The sequence below is a fragment of the Acanthochromis polyacanthus genome, chromosome 14, assembly GCF_021347895.1.
Source record: "Acanthochromis polyacanthus isolate Apoly-LR-REF ecotype Palm Island chromosome 14, KAUST_Apoly_ChrSc, whole genome shotgun sequence".
Classification (NCBI taxonomy): domain Eukaryota; kingdom Metazoa; phylum Chordata; class Actinopteri; family Pomacentridae; genus Acanthochromis; species Acanthochromis polyacanthus.
In genome coordinates, this window is record NC_067126.1 from 31,531,225 (window position 1) to 31,543,739 (window position 12,515).

At 40.7% G+C, this 12,515-nt stretch overlaps 2 protein-coding genes across 2 annotated transcripts; one reads left to right on the plus strand and one right to left on the minus strand.

The window, feature by feature from the left end:
* Positions 1-225: 225 nt before the first annotated feature.
* nup62l (nucleoporin 62 like) lies at positions 226-2,586 on the minus strand. The gene is made up of 2 exons (XM_022213215.2): positions 754-2,586; positions 226-653 (listed from the first exon to the last, which is right to left on the minus strand). The coding sequence occupies exons 1-2, from the start codon at positions 2,266-2,268 to the stop codon at positions 495-497; spliced, it is 1,674 nt and encodes a 557-aa protein (XP_022068907.1). The 5' UTR covers positions 2,269-2,586; the 3' UTR covers positions 226-494.
* Positions 2,587-3,179: 593 nt separating this feature from the next.
* pdk1 (pyruvate dehydrogenase kinase, isozyme 1) lies at positions 3,180-12,462 on the plus strand. The gene is made up of 11 exons (XM_022213219.2): positions 3,180-3,637; positions 5,122-5,263; positions 5,357-5,428; positions 5,522-5,706; positions 7,670-7,765; positions 7,860-7,937; positions 8,523-8,599; positions 8,747-8,845; positions 8,925-9,035; positions 9,661-9,774; positions 10,427-12,462. The coding sequence occupies exons 1-11, from the start codon at positions 3,529-3,531 to the stop codon at positions 10,565-10,567; spliced, it is 1,224 nt and encodes a 407-aa protein (XP_022068911.1). The 5' UTR covers positions 3,180-3,528; the 3' UTR covers positions 10,568-12,462.
* Positions 12,463-12,515: the final 53 nt, after the last annotated feature.

Sequence of the window (12,515 nt, forward strand, 5' to 3'; positions counted from 1 at the left end):
TTGCCAAAAAAAAAAGTCAGTAACAACAGATTTCCTATTGATTGACTGCAGTTATTTCAGCTATTTATAAAAAAAAAGCAAAAACTAATTCTTGATGTACTTGTTTTGAAAGTAAAACCTATACTTTTAATTTTAGAGGGGCATGGAATATGTACCTAAATGTCCATGTCTGTCTGAAACAAAACCAAAAATCGAATTCATTTACTAACCAATGGGGGAAAAAAATTCTTATTCCAAAGATTTATTTAATTGTACTATTTAGAACAAGCAGAGCAATTTACATAGGAACAGATGATCATAGCCACGACTATATATATGTTGGCTATTGCACTGAAAATATTCATCTTTATGCAAACCAGACAACTCAAAACAACAGAAAGAAAAACAGGGTTTGATGGGGATTGTGCTGAATCCAGATCATGCGACCCTGCTGTTAATGACTGCTAATAATTCCACATGTGGCGCTATGTCAACAAACAGATTTTTGTTTCAGATCAGTCAAATGTTAAACGAAAGGTTTTCTCCTGCTCCTTGCGCTGAGAGTCGCACATTTTGGACACTTCCTCCACTCTCCTCTGCAAGAGAACCGAGTTCTGATCGATCCACTGGAGGGAGTCCATGTGGGCGTTGAGGATTTTACAGATCTGCTGAAGCTAAGAAAGGGGGGGAAAAAAGACAGAAAGAGATTCATTAAAGCAGAAAAACTTCATTAGGCAGGTTTAACAATGATGAAAAACGTAGGTGTGGTCTTACTGGATCGCTGGTGTCTGCTGGACCACTGGATGTGTTCAGGTGCTCGATGATCTCCTTCAGGTCCTGTGACATCCTCTTCAGTTGTGCGTCCACGTTCTCAGCAAGCTTGTACGTTCTTTCACGTTCCTCATCAGCGTTCTGCATGTAGATGGTTCCACTTTGCTCTTTCACCGACTCCTCGAGCGGGCAGAGCAAGTCCTCCAGCTCCTTCTGTTGGGACAAGATGAAATCCAGCTCCTGGTTTAGCCTCCTTTGGTCCAGCTTCACCTTCTCCATCTCCTTATGCAGAGATGTGATCTTCTCTCCGTTCTCCACCAGCATGCGGTCCCAGGCATTCACCTGAGTGGCCTGCTGTAAGAAATGTCTCTCCTGATCCTCAAGCTCAAGGCTCCACTTGTTTATGAGACCCTCTAGCTGGGCGTAGGTCATCACCGGAGGAGCTGCGGCAGTGGCGATTGTTGTGGCTGTAGCGGTTGTGGTGGCACTGACACTGGAAGCAGGTTTGAGTCCCAGAGTGAAACCAGTAGCAGCTCCTGTTGTGGCGGCTACAGTTGTGGCAGGAGAAGCAGCGACAGATGTGGCAGGAGCTGAGCCCAGAGGTTTGAGCATAAAAGACAAGCCTGCAGGAGCTGCTGAGGTTGTTGCAGGGGTGATGCTTGCTGCAGGAGCTGGAGCAGCACCCAAAGTAAAGCCTGTACCCGTTGCCGTGGCGGTGGGGGCAGCTGCTGTAGTGATAGGTGAAGCAAAGAGAGAGGGGCCTGTAGCCGGGGCTGCCTGGGTCACTACAGGAGGGGCTGGGGTGGATGAAGGTTTGATCCCAAAGGCAAAGCCTCCACCCGGGCCTGTTGTGGCTGCAGTAGTGGAGGCTGGCTGGGACTGGGTGAGGGTGGAAGGAGCAGTGGTGCCGAAGCTGAAGCCTCCTCCGGGGGCAGCAGTGGAGGCTGCCGCTGTGGTCACCTGGACCTTTGTAGCTCCAAAACTGAACCCTCCAAAGGACAGGCCACCTGATGAAGCTGGGGCAGCAGCTGGGGCGGCTGATGGAGCGGCTGCAGGTTGAGTTTGAGTTTGGGGCTGGGGTTGAGCTTGAGGAGCAGCTCCAAAGGTGAAGCCTCCTCCTGCAGGAGCGGCAGCGGTGGTCTGGGCGGACAGCCCGCCGCCCAGAGTGAACCCTGACCCTGCAGCTGGAGCCGCTGCTGTGGAGCCTAAAGTCAACCCCGGTGTTGCTGTGGTTTGAGGAGCCGCATTCATGCCAAATGTGCTGGCGGGTGTCCCGAAAGAGAACCCTCCGCCTGCTGCAGTGCTCTTCGCCTGAGTGCCAAAGCTGAAAGTCCCGGTGGTGCTGGCGTTGGTCTGGGTGGAAGTGCCAAAGGTAAATCCTCCTCCTCCGGTGGCGGCAGCAGGTGTGGAGCCCGTTAGCCCAAAGCCCGTGGCGGCGGCTGGGGTTGGAGCTGCAGACTTCTGAGGACCGAAGGTGAAGCCCCCTGAGGGCTGGCCGAAGTTGAACCCGCCGCTCATTTTCTCTTTAAAGATAAAAATATAACTTTATCGAGGAGAGCTGACAGACAAAATGGTCACTTCCTCGCTGAAGATCCACGGCTTTTGGCGGGTCACAAACACGAGCTGGTAAACCGAAGTTACGGAAGAATCAGTTTTCTACTTACGACGGTTTTCCAGACGTTAGCGGCTAATAAAGTCAACCCCGGCTTCTTAACGTCACTTTGAGCGTAACTCGGACCAAAAACTAACAACACATCATCGATAAAAACGTGGCCCGCTGCACCGACATACTTTACACAGGCATTTCTCTGGTTCACTAAACGGAAACGACGTCAGTTAGGACCGGTTTTACGCGTTTGAAGCCCTGATTTTTGTCTGCCAGTGAACAAATCCCGCCTGTCGTCAGAATTGACAGATCCACAGTCCAATCACAATCCTGATTTGAACCAAGTCAAAATGTGATTGGAAGAGAGGCTGCCTGACAGACAAAAAACAGGAACATAAAAACACAATTTTCCGAAGAGAAAATATACATAAAGAGAGTTACTGTTCGGGGAGAACTGAACATGTAACTGACGACCAGAACTAAAGGATTATGTCGTACCAGCTAATTGAAATATACGCTTAAATAGCACAGAAGGCTCCTCGCCTCTGTCAAATATGACCGTGTCTAACGTAAAGGAAGACAAACAAGATACTGATAAAAGGACTAAGCATCTTTTCAAAATAGTACCAAAATATTTGTGACAGTATCATTTACTGTTTAAAATATATAAAATTCTAGTTTTTCTAATCAAGATATCAAGTTTATGTTCTTGATATGTACTACTAAAACTACTACTAATATATAAATGTACATGCATTTTGACCAATAAAGTTTTATTTTAAGTGGCTAAAAGTAGCTGTAGGTTACGTAGGTTTATTCTCTTGACCTCGCTGTGACTCTCTGTGTTAGCTAGCAGCACTCAGTACGGTACGTGATGTGTTTCCCTCCGAGCGTTCAGCTGTGAGACGCTCAAGTAAAGGACAATTTAAAAACATTGCCCTGTAGCGGTGACTATGGGTGCAGAAATTCCTGCACACTGCGAGATAACATATTAATTTCACGATTGTATTTGCGAGTAGCTGCGGTTAGCCAACAAGCTAGTGTCACTATCGATTAGCTAACCCAGGTGAGACTGCGAGGCTGTACTGCGGATGCCACTGCCATTAAGTTCAGTAAAAACCATCTCTGTGTGTGACTCCAGCTGGACGTGAGCTGCTGCACGACGCGTCGACATGAGGATTTTAAGGTTCCTGAGGAGCAGCGTGTCCATTGGAAAGGACATTGACTATTATTCCAAATTTTCACCCTCCCCTCTTTCAATGAAGCAGTTTCTGGATTTTGGTATGATTGTGACACACACACAAATGTAAATCATTCATATGCACAGGGACAGCAGGGAGAAAACATTCGTGTCACAACCTTCTTCTGTCACTAGAACAAAACATTTTTTGTAGTATCTGAAAGGACAAATGCAAAGATTTTTCTTGCAAATTGTTGTTTTTCTTGATCATTTTCTGGTAATCATCGGTATATTCAACGTGTAGGGACCAGATCCCAGATTGGAACTAAATTAAAGGCCCTCTCTGGCTAAACTCAGTGGTATTTTTAATATGCTTTAAGATATATGAGCAAATAAAACAGTCAGTGCCATTGCCCAGAACTTCCACCAAACTGCAGCGAACTAGTTATCATCTCAAAAACATAGATTCAGACAAACCTAAGGACCCAATCCCGCAGCCTTTAAGGGTGAGGTTTTCTGTATTATCTCTCATCACAATTGATTTGCAATTCGAACATCCATCCTTCCATTATCTATACACCGCTTAACTCTCATTCTGGTGGTGGGGGGCTGGAGTCTATCCCAGCTGGCTCAGGGTGAAAGCAAGGGTCATCCTAAGTCAGGTTGCCAGGCTATCACAGGGCTACACATAGAGACGAACAATCGCTCTCGCATTCACATCCACGGACAATTTAGAGTAGTATTACAGTGTTTGAGCAGAGTTGTAGGTGAGCTGGTGTGCTCCAGCTGCAGCAGTGGGTGGAGAAAGAAGCGATGATGTCATAGATGTTCACCTTCTAATAGAAACAGGGATGTAGAGGTACATCCCTCCCATTTTAGCACAGTAAGGGATTATTTTTAATGGGAAAAAATGTTTAAAAAAAAATCTAAGTTTCATCTGTAGATTATTTATTCTTCGGGCTTTGGGGAGTCGGTTATCAAAGCGGGACTTTAAAGCATCTCTTCACACAAGAAAGTAGGATAGCTGTCAACCCATTTGTGGAAGTTCTAACACTGATTCTTGGCATGCATACCACTGGTGTCTGTGTGTTTCTGTCAAGGTAGTTTGATCGCACTACATTTTGACACATGGAAGCAAAGCAAAAAGTCCATACCTTAAGGTCAAAGCCAAATCTATGTGCCACTTCAAGGCATTTTTCAGTCGGTTTATATCACACTCAAATGACACAACTTAGCAAACATATTTGCAATTTATCAAACAACATGGAGCTCCAAGGTTCAGGGGCAGTTCTGCATTTTGTCACAATATAATTGTGCTCGTTGGTAACCAGAGATGAGCTTTATGGAAACAGTCTTTCCTCTTGGTACATTTACTTTACATGACAGTTGTATATATCATGATATTTTGCATGAAAACTGTTTGAGAAGATAACACAAAAAGTACCTGTTTTGACAAGTTCAGCAATATATCCAGTGCAATAATGAACTCACATTTATCCATATTGCAATTCAAATGCTCTGTTGATTAATTGTTCAGCTCTAATAGGAGACTTGTGCCATTTCTATTTCGCTTTTTTCCATTCAGGCTCAGAAAATGCGTGTGAGAAAACATCCTTCGCCTTCCTCAGACAGGAGTTACCTGTGAGGTTGGCAAACATTATGAAAGAGATCAACTTGTTGCCGGACAACTTGCTGGGGACTCCATCAGTGCGGTTGGTCCAGAGCTGGTATGCAGGGTCTTCTTTTTCTCTGTTTTGTCTTAAATTACACTTAAGGAAGTGGATGCAAAGAGAAAATGATGATATCCCCCTCCCATGCAGGTATATGCAGAGTCTTCAGGAGATCCTTGAGTTCAAAGACAAAAATGCGGATGATGAGAAAGTCACATATGAGTACGTTTTTTTTCTTGTATTTATAATGTTTTATTCACTGCAGTAGCTCATCTGTTTTTTCAGATTTGCTGTAACTCATGTGCCTTTAATTAGTTTCACAGACGCAGTGATAAAAATCAGAAATCGTCACAACGATGTCATCCCCACCATGGCTCAGGGGGTCGTGGAGTACAAGGAGACGTACGGCACCGACCCGGTCGTCAGCCAGAACGTTCAGTATTTCCTGGATCGCTTCTACATGAGCAGGATATCCATCAGGATGCTGCTCAACCAGCACAGTGAGCACATTCTCCTTTAATTTATTTTGAGATTGGAGAGATAACTGAGCCGTCTTGATTTAATGTTGGACGGCTACTTCCTGTGTTCAACCTTTCAACATCACTGCAAATACGGAATGAACAGACCACACACACAGGCATCTTCTGGCATTGCCACATTCAGAGATGAACTTGAAACAACTTGTAGCTTATCAACATTTCTGAATTTCTGTTTGTTCATGTGCGAGTTATTAAAGGGCAAAGAGATACAGTGCTCCACTTTTATCTAGAAAAGATAGAAGCAAAACTTTATCCTTTGTGTAGTCTGTTTTAGGGATCTGCTTCTTCCAGTTATTATTTGTTATTAATATATTACTTTTAGTTGCATACAACAGTGACAAAAGGAGCAAAAGAAGGTCATACAGATAAAAGAACAAGGAAAGAACAGAAAGAAAATGCAAGAATATACTGTCTATTAAGCAAGAATGGAACAAAAACATACAAACCCTCTTGAATGACTTGATTTTCTGCCTTATTTTGTCATAAAATGTAAGCAGGTCTTTCTCTAAGCCACATGTAAAGACAAACACAGTGTGATTAAGCTAATAAACACCAGACACACCTATTACACACACACTGCTGTTGGAACAAGTGAGGAAACCAGCAATCTTAACAACCGGTTGAACCTCCTTTGGCAGCAGTCGTTTTTACCCAACCACTTGTGGAGGCTGTGGATCAGATCAACATGCTTTAGAGGATTGTTCCTCCTCATTCTCTGGATGTTTGGACTCTTTCAGCTCATTTCACTGCGTCTCTGTGGGGTGAAGGTTTAAGATCCGGTTACTCCTAAATGCTAATTTTTCCCATATGAAGCAGGTTTACTGAGATATTATTTGCTTCATTATCCACCTTCTACTAACCCCAGGTAGTACACTGTGACCCAGACGTTATCTTGTTGCATACGTTGATAAACTTGGGAGTTTATTTTCCTTTCGGCGGTGGCGAGTTGCTCCAAATTATGACCAGACTTCACCTGTTTGATGATGTTGTCCTGTTGGTATGCAGTGTCATGTTCAAACGGTTCAACCTTATGTTTAGCAGTCAACAAAACATTTCCCCAGCAGTGTTGTGGTTTGTCTTCAGCAAACTTCAGGCACACTCCTGTTTTTCTGGAGCACCTGCTTCCTGTGTGATGTCCTGCTATGGATATGTTACCTCTTTAATGATTAACATGTGAAAGACTCAGAGATGTTAATTAGTTCCAGTGTCTCTCTTCATCTTCTAGCTCTATGCGGCTCTTTTTAGCCTCGTTGACCATTCATGAAAGAGAATCCACAGAGCAAATCATCCACCCAGGGACTCTCAGATTACTTTTTAGCTCTTTTCAGCTTCATGCATCCACGACTTTTAATGGTACATGTTAGATCTTTTTATTATCAGCCATAACCAGAAGTGTTTTTCTTCCCATCATTGACTGGACACCAGGTTTTAATAACCCATGGCTCTAGTTAGCGTTCGGATTTTCCATATAAAATTTTCTATATTCCCGAAAAATAAATAACTGCCGTAATTGTCTCAACTTAATAAAAAGAACACAGTCAAAACTATTTATGAATAAGCTCATTTTATTATTGTTTAGATATTAGAAAGTGGTTGTTATTAAATTTGGAAGGTTATTTGGTTGATATTTTAGTGATATCCAGTCATTTTTATTAATAAGTGATTGTTTCCAGAGTAAATAATTCTGGAATTTGTAAAGACATAATCAAAATCATTAAAAAAAACATTAGGTTTTTACTTTTACTAAAAATGTTTGCAAGATATGTCCCATGGACTTCTAAAGTCCCGAAGTTATATATTGACCCAGCAGTCAAGATGTCTGCTACTGAAACTTTGCTTGCAGATGTGTTTATTCTCATGTGCATACTTTTAGGGTTTTTTCTTTTCCAATAATCAACACTTCATACCGTGCGTTTCCTTCCAGCTCTCCTCTTTGGTGGGAAGGTGAAGGGGAATCCTGCTCACCCCAAACAGATCGGCAGCATCGATCCAAACTGTCGTGTCAGTGAAGTTATCAGAGGTAAGAATTCAATTTAAATTTTTAAAACAACGCAGTTCTTCAAGTTTTTAAGACTTCACTGTTTCTCCAATGAAAACTTCCCATCTCTTGGCAGATGCCTACGAAAATGCCAGAAACCTTTGTGACCGGTATTACATGAACTCTCCTGAGCTGATACTGGAGGAGTTCAATGGTAAATATGTGGCTATGTGTGACTAGTTTAACCCTCGTGTTGTCCTGACCCGTTTTAAAGTTTGAAAATGTGGGGGGAAAAAAATATTTTCACAGTGAAACTTCTGATGTCCACATTTTCAACATTTTTGGGAAACTTTTGAACAGATTTTGGTGTAAATAAAAAAGAAATGTTGAAAATGTTTCTTAAAGAAAATAGAAGTTTTACTGACATGTAATCACTTTAGATACTTTTAGGATTTTTTGGAAGATTTTTACTATTTTTTTTTAAATATTTGCAAGAATTTTGGAGGATTTTTTTAAAAAAAATAAAACTTTTAAGGAATTACTTTAATTTTCTTCCTGAAGGTTTCACAAATTTTCCAACATTTAGGGATTTTTTTTTGCTGAATTTTTGGATTTTTTTCAGACAAGGAAACAATATTTTTTGTTGCCTGTAAATGAAGACAACAGGAGGGTTCATTATGTCCCATTTTCTGTTTTTTTAAATAGTTTAAATTGCACTACTAATTAGTGAGTAAATCTGAGCTCACTATTTTGAACTTATCTCATTAAATGTTGTCTAATTGTGTGTTGTTCCTGACAGTCAAAGAGCAGGGGAAACCCGTCACTGTGGTCTACGTTCCATCTCATTTGTATCACATGGTGTTTGAACTTTTTAAGGTGAGATTTGCTTTTAAAATACTCTTTTTGCACATGTTGTTCCTATTTAAACGCCAACACTGAGTGATATGTGTGTTCTTACTAAATTTGGACAGTTGCTGCAGTTTGGTGTCTTTCGTTAAACATTTAGCAACTCATTTGTTCCAGAACGCCATGCGGGCCACTATGGAGTTATATGGAGACTCCATGGACTATCCTCCTGTTCATGCTCGTGTCGCTCTGGGATCCGAGGATCTGACAGTCAAGGTAAAGCAGAACAATCCTCTGTGGTTTCTGTATTTGCTGGATGAGGATGTGTTTATGTTGGTGTGTATTCTTTTTGGAGGTGAGTGACCGTGGAGGAGGCGTACCGCTGCGTAAGATTGACCGGCTGTTCACCTACACCTACTCCACAGCTCCACGGCCGAGCATCGACGGCTCCCGGGCCGCTCCTCTGGTCAGTAGCATCACAAGTGTCTCTATGAATGACAACATTCAGACACTTTTCACACTTTGCACCCGCAGTCTTTCATGTTTCAGTCCTATTTTCCTTGTATGTATAAAACCCAGTCACCAGTAACAGCATGTTTCTACATCCTTCTGCCATTTACTGTAGTTGTGAATCTACTGTCAGTGGGATTTCCTCTGTTGGCATCTATTAATAAATAGTGTACGGTCAGCAAAATAGTGACACCTGAAGTGTTGTAGAGCCCATTGTTGAAGGTGCATCTGCTTCAGGTTTGTTGTTCTGGAGAGTTCTTTGGTGATTTGGTGTTTTTTAGATTACAAGCACAAGCTCTACTTACTATCTTCCTCCGGAGGATTGTCCCACATCAGCTGCCGTAGAGCTGCTTTCATTAACGTGAAAGCTGAACAGCTGATCCCGTTTCATCTTCAGCACTTTTAAAGCTTCCGATCTACAAAGTTGAGCATCAAAGTTCCTTCATGACCCACTTACTCGGCTTGTTCCACAGCGTTCACACCCCCTCCTCTGACTTTAACTTTCTTGTTCCTGTTTGTCGAAGAGCTGCAGGCTGCTCTGTTGTAGTAGTTTGTGCTGAAGCTGCTTCATTCTTCTCCAGGCTGGTTACGGCTACGGACTGCCCATCTCTCGGCTGTACGCTCGCTACTTCCAAGGGGACCTGAAGCTGTACTCTCTGGAGGGTTATGGAACCGATGCCATCATCTACATACGGGTAAATGAGCTTCACAGTAGAAATATGTGGAAAGAAGAGAGAAGGCCGCCTGTTTTAACCCTCGTGTCTCCTGCGGGTCAAAATTGAACCATTTTAAAGTTTGAAAATGTGGAAAAAATATATATTTTCACAGTGAAACGTCTAAAGTCCACATTTTCAACATTTTTGGGAAATCTTTGGACATTTTTTTAGTGGCAAAAAGAAATGTTAAAAATGTTTCTTTAAGAACATTCACATAAAAATCAACCAAAATCCAGCGAATTTCGCTGGATTTTGGTTGATTTTTATGTGAATGTTCTTAAAGAAAATATTAGTTTTACTGATATATATATATATATATATATCTGTAATCACTTTAGATATTTTTTTGAAGACTTTTAGTCATTTTTTTGAAAATATTTACAAGAATTGTCTTGCCAAATTTGAGGAGTTTTTTTTTTTTTTTAAACAAAACTTTTAAGGGAAATTTTTTAAGGAATTACTGGAATTTTCTTCCTGAAGGTTTTGCAAATTTTCAGAAATTTGGGGAGTTTTTTTTTTGCAAAATGTTTGGATTTTTTTCAGATGAGGAAACAATATTTTTTTGATACCTGGAAATGAGAAATGAGGACAACAGGAGGGTTAAATGTCTCTTCTTACGCTCTTATTTTAGGCCCTGTCCACAGAGTCCATCGAGAGGCTCCCCGTCTACAACAAGTCAGCGTGGAAACATTACAAGACGATCCACGAGGCCGACGACTGGTGCGTCCCGAGCAAAGAGCCAAAGGACATGACGACATTTCGCAGTTTCTAGGTTTGGATGGCAAATGTTCATGGTAGCAAAGCGTAAAAGAGACGTCCTTGTAAATGATGGTGAGTGAGTGTGTCATAGGGATTAACATTTCTACAGAAAGTTTAAAAAAAAAAAAAAGATAAAGAGAACAAAGTTTTAGTGCCATGTGTTTCATATAGAATAATAGTTTTGTTACGGCAGCCCCTAATCGCTCAAAAAACTTTTTCTTAACTTATTATAAATGGTAAAAACTAGGATGACCAGATTCATGTGACTGCAAATCCAAATATTAGCAGTATTGATGCAGATTTATTAACCAGCATTTTAATATACATTTCATTAAGGGTCATCATTGCTGTCTGGTGGACAAACTACATAATAGTATTTCAGATGTGTTTTGTTTTGATTGTGATTAGCTAAAACTAGCCGTTGCATCGATCTATTTAAATATTTGTGACATTTCAAGAACTCAAAATAAGCTTTCTTGTCGTGGATAGTCGGCAGAAGTCGCAGTGCAACAGATATGAAAATGTTTGATACCATTTGGATTAGAGGGAAACATTTTTTTTCAATTTAGACAAACTCAACTTTTAAGGTTCAAACTGCAATTTATAACATCAAAGTGTCTTTACAGTTAGTTTTTATTTTATTCTAGTTTACAGCTTTTCCTTTGGGTGTTTTGCTGCTTTTACTTTGCTGAACTGTTAGTTTATGTAGAGTTTCTGTCTTCTGCTTCATGTGAAGATTGACACTTGAGATGAAAAGGAAACGTGCTGCTTTTTTAAAAAAAAAAAAAAAACATTTCTATTAAATTTGTATTTAGGTCATATCCTCTCTAGCTGGGTGATAGTTATAAGCAACATGATCAAAAATATTGATCAGCTAAAAAGGTATTTTTGCACTGATTTTCTGTGTGTGATAAAGGTTGGAATCCATCACAGAAAAAAAAAACATGTAGGCTGCTAGGCTTTTTGTGTCATTGCTTTTTGCACTTCCTAGTTCATTTGCAATTAAGATTCTGCAACTCAGAATGAGGTCTTTTTGTCCTGAGTGTTCAGTCACCTTGAAGAAAATGTACTAGAGTATCTGAGTTCTGTGGTTGTTTAATTTGGCCTCGTTCAGTTCAGTAAGCTACAGATCACACTGCAGCAGGCCGAGTGGATCAATGGTCAGGAAAGAGTGAATATTGCACAGATTATTTTTTTGTCTCAATTCAAGTGGACAGAAACTTTTTTGTGTCTCTGGACTGTATCTGATGCTGCTCGTGATCAGATTTCTTGCCTGTGTTTGGGTTAAAATGTGTAACACCGGTACATTAATGTTGACGGTTCAGGGCATTAAAATAAAATATGTTAAGTGTTAGAATGTTACAGTATGTGTTCACAGTGACTTAACCCTCCTGTTGTCCTCATTTACAGGCACCAAAAAAATACTGTTTCCTTGTCTGAAAAAAATTCAGCAAAAAAATTCCAATAATTACTTAAAAGTTTCTCTTAAAGGTTTTTTTTTTTTTTTTTTTTAAATCCCCAAAATCTGGCAAGAAAATTCTTGTAAATATTTTGAATAAATCCTAAAAATATCTAAAGTGATAAAGATTGATGATAAAGATTCCCCAAAACTGATGAAAATGTGGATGTCGGAAGTTTCATTGTGAAAATACTTGCCCCCCCGCCACATTTTCAAACTTTAAAACAGGTCAATTTTGCCCCACAGGACAACACGAGGGTTAAATTATTACAGATGACTGCAGTTTTCAGTATTGGCTTCACACCACCTGCCCACTGGTTTGAGACTCAACGGCACAACATTGAGCCGGTGTTTATAAAGGGAATGTGCAGCATAATCTGAGAAGCTACAGTTTGTTCATTATAAACTGAAACATTAACATTTCAATAAAACATCCCCATCAACCTCAAGTCAAATACTCAGTTTCTGTTCCTACTACTTTGGCCTATAGGACACACTGACA

What these genes read in the sequence shown, in the direction of transcription:
- nup62l (XM_022213215.2), bottom strand. Translation starts at nt 2,268, where the DNA reads ATGAGCGGCGGGTTCAACTTCGGCCAGCCCTCAGGGGGCTTCACCTTC. An exon ending in CAGCAGACACCAGCGATCCA is followed by an intron (nt 654 to 753) that starts GTAAGACCACAC and finishes CCCCTTTCTTAG; the next exon opens with CTTCAGCAGATCTGTAAAAT.
- pdk1 (XM_022213219.2), top strand. Translation starts at nt 3,529, where the DNA reads ATGAGGATTTTAAGGTTCCTGAGGAGCAGCGTGTCCATTGGAAAGGAC. An exon ending in CCGAGGATCTGACAGTCAAG is followed by an intron (nt 8,846 to 8,924) that starts GTAAAGCAGAAC and finishes TTCTTTTTGGAG; the next exon opens with GTGAGTGACCGTGGAGGAGG. An exon ending in ATGCCATCATCTACATACGG is followed by an intron (nt 9,775 to 10,426) that starts GTAAATGAGCTT and finishes CTCTTATTTTAG; the next exon opens with GCCCTGTCCACAGAGTCCAT.